This window comes from Protobothrops mucrosquamatus, unplaced genomic scaffold, assembly GCF_001527695.2.
Source record: "Protobothrops mucrosquamatus isolate PMUCROS unplaced genomic scaffold, P.Mucros_1.0 scaffold110, whole genome shotgun sequence".
NCBI lineage: Eukaryota > Metazoa > Chordata > Lepidosauria > Squamata > Viperidae > Protobothrops > Protobothrops mucrosquamatus.
The window spans coordinates 352,594-358,653 of NW_015386482.1; the positions used below are offsets into that span (position 1 = coordinate 352,594).

The 6,060-nt window shown below is 37.4% G+C and overlaps 1 protein-coding gene across 1 annotated transcript in view; it reads right to left on the bottom strand.

Moving 5' to 3' along the window:
* The window catches only part of SORCS3 (sortilin related VPS10 domain containing receptor 3), a 476,983-nt gene that overhangs the window by 230,000 nt on the left and 240,923 nt on the right, over positions 1 to 6,060 (bottom strand). The window contains exon 4 of the mRNA XM_015812775.1: positions 4,455 to 4,613. Within this exon, the coding sequence (XP_015668261.1) occupies positions 4,455 to 4,613 (159 nt within the window). The remainder of the gene's footprint in view (positions 1 to 4,454; positions 4,614 to 6,060) is intronic.

Consider the following 6,060-nt stretch of genomic DNA (forward strand, 5'->3'; position numbering starts at 1 on the left):
ATTTTTATTAATATGGAGAAGATGGATTGTTTATATTCAAAAGAAGCATAGAATGGTGGAATATAATTTAGGTTTTTAGTTAACTTGTTTCCTCTTCTATATATTTCACCTATTCATGTAGAATAACATTTTGTGGAGTTAGGGATATTAATAGTAGTTTACTTATATCTGAATAGTATCCTGGGATTAGGTTTGGGAAGTCCGGGGGGTGGGTGGGTGGGGGGTGGGGTTTTCTTTATATTATTGTGAAATATGTGTGATGTTTTTTTCTATGATGAAAACAATAAAAATTATACTTAAAAAAAAAACACAACTGAATGCCTTTCTATAATCAATTATACACATACAAACATCTTTTTGGTATTATTTGGCTTTCTCAAGTATCTACTGGGCATCAACAATAATGTGTCATGTTTTTTGGCCTTTTGTAAAGCTAGTTTGAACTTCAGAAATATCCCTTATCCTGTATGGTTTTAATCTATGTTGGATGACCCTAAGCATTATTTTGCTAACATATGAAATGTACAATACTTTGTGTATCCCAGTAAGCCTCTTTTCTCTGCTATGGTAAGCTGTAATGGTATGTGAAAATAGCTATGAAAGACAGGGAGAAGAGCCACCATCAAAGTTGGATAAGAGGCAGTGTAGCCTACAAAAGGAATGTAGTTATGACAAACATCTTAGAAGGAATCCTCCCTAATTTCTAAGCCTGCAAATGTGATGGGGGGGAATGTACTTTTATGAGATTTGTTAATGTTACCCTACAATAAAGTATAATTGGATATACAGTACTTCCTGTTTGGACTATCTTGCAAGGCTAACATATCCAAAATAACCTCTTTCAATCTATTGAGATTATATACTCTTGGCAATACTTAGTCCTAAATGCTACTGCTACTGTTCCTTTGATCTTCAAAGATTAAATATTGTAAACAAACAAGAAAGCAGTTTTGGCTTCAATGTTATTCACTAAATTGGAGCCATGACAAACTCTAAATCAATAAGACCACATGTGAAACCTCTTGAATTTCTTCATCTATCATCATCAAGTGAAGGAGGAAAAAAACCCTATCTCTTAATATTTTGCTTCTTCAGCAGAATTTTGAGTGAAGTATTTGAACCATATAAAAGAGTTTTAGCAAGACATTCCAACCCAGAGTCAACGTATCCCAAAGGGAACATCTTGACAGGTACATCACATATCAAATCCATTTCTTACAGATGCCTTTTATAAGCATAACCACAATTGATTTTTTTTCTTTTTTGCTTTCTATCTTAAAAACAACATCAATACATTCAGCAACATCAAATGGTACAGTTTTGACATTTGGCCTGGCGTGGTAAAGCCATTTAATATGGTCATCTATCTGAAAATATCGCCATTGCATCATTAGATAATTAACAATATATTTCTGATGTACCTATGCATTATATAATAGAATGTTTACAAATTAATTAAATCATGTAGGTAATATATGAAATATTTGTGTGATTGTGGTACAGGGCAGCAGAAAAATCAATACCTTTTGCTAAATGAGCATTAATGGAGTTTATTCACCAAGAACTAGGGAAAATCATTTCTGAACAAAAAATCAATATAAATTTTGCAAACATACAGACACTTAAAGAATAACTTTAGAATCTATCATTCATATGTCTTACATTCTCTATTTCCTTGGCCCTGCTCACAATTCCCTTATATTTGCTCTCCAGACAGAATAAAGATGAAAGAAGGCTATGAAATCATTAAGATTCCTTGTTATTTCAAATGAATATATCTAGAAAAAAACCATTTCTGTGAAAACATCTTTACTCTTTTTCTCTTGTAAATCTATAGACCATTAATATCAGAGTTTAAATGGTTCGCAGTTCAATACTGTCACAAACATTCACAAATAACATATAAGAAAAAAAAAAGATCTTCTGTGCTCCTTCTGCTCAGTCTTAAAGTTCTATGTGTTACTAGTTTCAGAGGTATTTCCTTACCTAAACAGAGAAACAGAATGATGATGGGTGGGCAAAAAAGCAGTGGGAGTGGGAATGACCTCCAATGTCTTCCCAACTTCCCCATTGAGTCTCCTGGTGGGAAGCTAGTAGTGAGCATCAGAAATCCTTCCTTCCATCCTTCCTTCCTTCCTTCTCTCCCTCTCTCCTTCCCATCCTTCTTTCTTGTCTTCCCTCTCCACCTTTTCCTTCCTTCCTTCTTTCCTTCCTTCCTTCCTCCCTCCCTCCCTTCCTTCCTTCCTTCCTTCCTTCCTTCCTTCATTCATTCATTCATTCATTCATTCTTCCCTTACTTAGTCTCTTCCCTCCCTCGCTTGACTATTTGACGGCTTCGCCATTTACTTTGTTAGAAGCTTGCAGGGAAAAAGTCAGTGGGGAAACTAACTGGAAATTGCAAGTCCAAGGTCAGCAGGCAAGTAAGTGGCTGCTGCCAACTGGGGGAGGAATAAAAGGGTATGTAGGGTTGTGAGTCAGGAATGGTATTTGGGGTTACACAAAATGTGTTGCATGGGTTGGGAAGAGTGTTTGAACCAGGGATGCCACACAGGTCAGTGAGGGCATGTGATTGGACATCATAATTCAGGAAAGTTACCCGGGGTGCATGAGAGTTCTGTATAGGTTGGGTAAGGTATGCAGGAGATGGCATAAGTCAAGAAGAATGAATGGGTGTTGCAAGGGTTTGTGACAAGTGCCACACCAATAGGGGATGGCATCAGAGGCAGCATGTATCAAGAAACATGTGGGGTGTGTGAGAGGTGCTTCCTGAGTTGTAGAAAGCACATGGGAGGTGGCACAAGTTGAGAAAGGGGGGTGGGGTTGGGCCAGGCTGGGAAAATGTGTGAAGGAGAATGGCATAGGCCAGGAAGGGTGCAAGGGAGTTCCTTCTTCCCTGTTCCTTTCTCTCTTCTTTCACCTTTCCTTTTCAATTACAGTAAGCAGGAATATGGCTGCTGCTGGGTGAGTGAGTGAGTGAGCGAGTGATTGTTAGACTAGCTGGGAAAGTGTCATAGAACATTTAAAATGAAGTTTACATGACCACAGCAGTATCCACTAGTACTGAAACAGCCAAAAATTCCCCAAATTTCATTCTCTGGAGTTATGGGTCCTGGCTTCTGGACATATTCTGTTAATTAGCTCATCTGGTTCACTTAGCATATCTTGGTTCAAAAATTGTTGTCCTCTAATGCACTGTTCACTCAGTTAAGAGTCATTATATTAAGAATTTTAGGACTATATAGATGCACAGGCCCATAAAAAGTGGGAATTTGGAGGATTAATATTTCTATTTATTTCCCTGCTAGATGCTTGAGGGGAAAATCGCCTATAATGTGCTTCATAATCTTAATTGCTTCTATTAGCTCAGTCATCCAATATGAATCTTTACTGCTTAACTATATTGTTAATAGATAAAAAGACTATAGAAGGAATTAGATAGAACACCTTATGGAAAATTAACAGATAAATGACCTTATACCTTTTTACTCTAACAACGTTTTATGACTATTTCTCAGAATGTGCTATCTTAGGCACATCCTGAATATGTAAGTATATTGCTTTCTCCAATAAAATCATTAATGTCTTTGTGCCAAAGAATACTTTGTATGAGAGAGATACATTGTAAACTGTATTATATTACGGATAACCTAATTCACATTAGGAAGTAAGTGACTTCCAAAAATAGAGCAACCAACGAGACTGTAGGTTTCTTCTCCTCCACACTGCGATGATACATTCTAATAGCATAAATCCAAATTGAGAAATTATGTAGAGATGGGATCTGCATAGTTCAAAGGAAGACATAACCTGCTGTGGTTGCAGCAGGTAACCAGGTTGCCTTATTGGGAATATTTAAAGCCAGGCTCACAGCTGTCCAGCCTTTTAGAACAAACTCTATTGGGTTGCAAAATGATAATACAAAAAGCTGTCTGTGCCTTGCCCCTTGCATTAAAAGCATTTTTTTTTCATCTTTGCCGTAAGCTAAACAGTCACTGCTACTGTTGCTCCATGTGAAACTATGAGCGTATGTTTTTTCTCTTTCTGTTTGATGTTGCATTGAAAATATACCCAAGAGAATTTGTTATTGTCTTATGAAACCTGACTTGGTTGGGTGCCACAAACCTGGATTTTGACATCAAAACAAACAACTATAGTACAGTTAGTTTCACTTCTTTTGTGCAAAGGGAGAGGAATGAAACAAGAGTAAATGGGCCTCACAACATCAGCAGGCTACTTGTCCACAGGAAAGAAAAATAAGTCAGGTATATTGATTTATCGTGCCTGAATAATAATACCTAATGAAAAAGTCTGAAAGTCCAAGCCCTGAAGAGGGATATATGGGAATAAGATAACAGTTGTTGCTAGCAGTGTGTGTAATGCTAAACTACAGTTTGGTATTGCATTTGAAATGGAAGTTGGGTATGTGTCCAAGCAAAAAGGAGAAGGGCATGTACCTTTTGGTCAATGCTGTATGCTAGAATCCAGTCTTCTTGCTTAGGATGGAAGAGCAGACTCTGGATGTAGAAGCTGAGTCGATATTTTTGATAGGTGGCTCCTTCATCATTACTGATGAGTATGCTACTTTCAATTTCAGGATCACTTAAGAGCATTATCTATAAAAAAAGTAGGAAAAGTTAAAGAAAGTCTAATAATTTAATAGTTGAAAATACTATCATGCATATATAACACACATTTATGTAAGATTTTCACACCAGGAATTCTGGTACCAATCCACAATCACACATTAAATGCTAAGCAGGGTTTGGCAGTGCATCACCTGCAGGTGCCTAATGAGACATTCCAATCTTCAAATATCACTAAAATCTCATGAGAATTTATTTAAGAGTCTCAAAATGTCAGAAATTCTCATGTGAGAAAGCTGAAATCTCACATCTCTTTAAAAGATCATGAAATTTTGATGCTGTCATGATGGCATAGACACTTGCTATAATGTATAAAAGGTTGCCAGGCAGAATCATATATTAACTTCTTTTGAACAGATGAGTGTTATTAAAAGAAAGCCAGATGGCATCATTAATTTATTTTTCAAATTTGTAGTCACACACACTCAGCAAAGCCAAACTACTGACTGACAAAACTAAGACCAACACAACTATTTTTCATTTAGGATATAGGAACCCCTCAAGCTAAGAGATAACCATACACGATTCAAGTGTACAGGTCTGACCAATATAATCAGATGAATTTCTAATTCTGTTTAAAAACAAATCCTTTTGAATTTAGAGATTTTACTCACATGCATAACTCTGTAGAGCAAAGAGAATACAGAGCAGCATAAATGATTTGCCATTATTCTATAAATTGTTCAAATTAAACGAATACTTAAAATGTAGCACTTTACATATGGAAGTGTAGAAGAATTATGGTAAAATGCAATTATAAAAAGAGTGCACAGATATCAGCCATTTGTCCCACTGAAATGACCAGTCAGTGTGCTAGTGAAATGACCTGTCTCAAAAGAAAAAAAATATGTAACATATGAAGTATTAAATATATATATTTGAGGTGTCCAGGGTATGCTAAAGAAGTTAAGATAAATTAGGAGGAGGAGGAGGAGGAGGAGGAGGAGGAGGAGGTGTGACAATGTAATTAAAGCTGCATCCATTACTGATGTGTGACCCTGTCTTGACTTTTTTTTAACTATACACTGCAAACATGCCTGGATTAAGGGTTAGCATTTGTTTTGTGTTTTAATTATGACTTGTCTAATAGCTCTTATAAAGATAGCTTATCTAAGAACTTATCTTTGCCTTGCTAGCTTTCAAATTCAAATAGTCTGGATAAAACCTGATAGCAATAATGTTAAGCCAAAATCATACATGAACAATAACTAATCCTAACGCCCAGGGCTTTTTTTCAGCCGGAACGCGGCGGAACCGCGTTCCGGCACCTTTTTCCGGGCCGGCCGCACCGGGCGCAACATCTGGGGGGGCGCGCTCGCACTCGCAGCTCTCTGCCCCTGCCTGGCTCACAACCGCGGCCATAGGGAGGCTCGGTCGGCGCGCCCCTGGCCCGTTTCCTAGGCGACCCTGCCCGAGC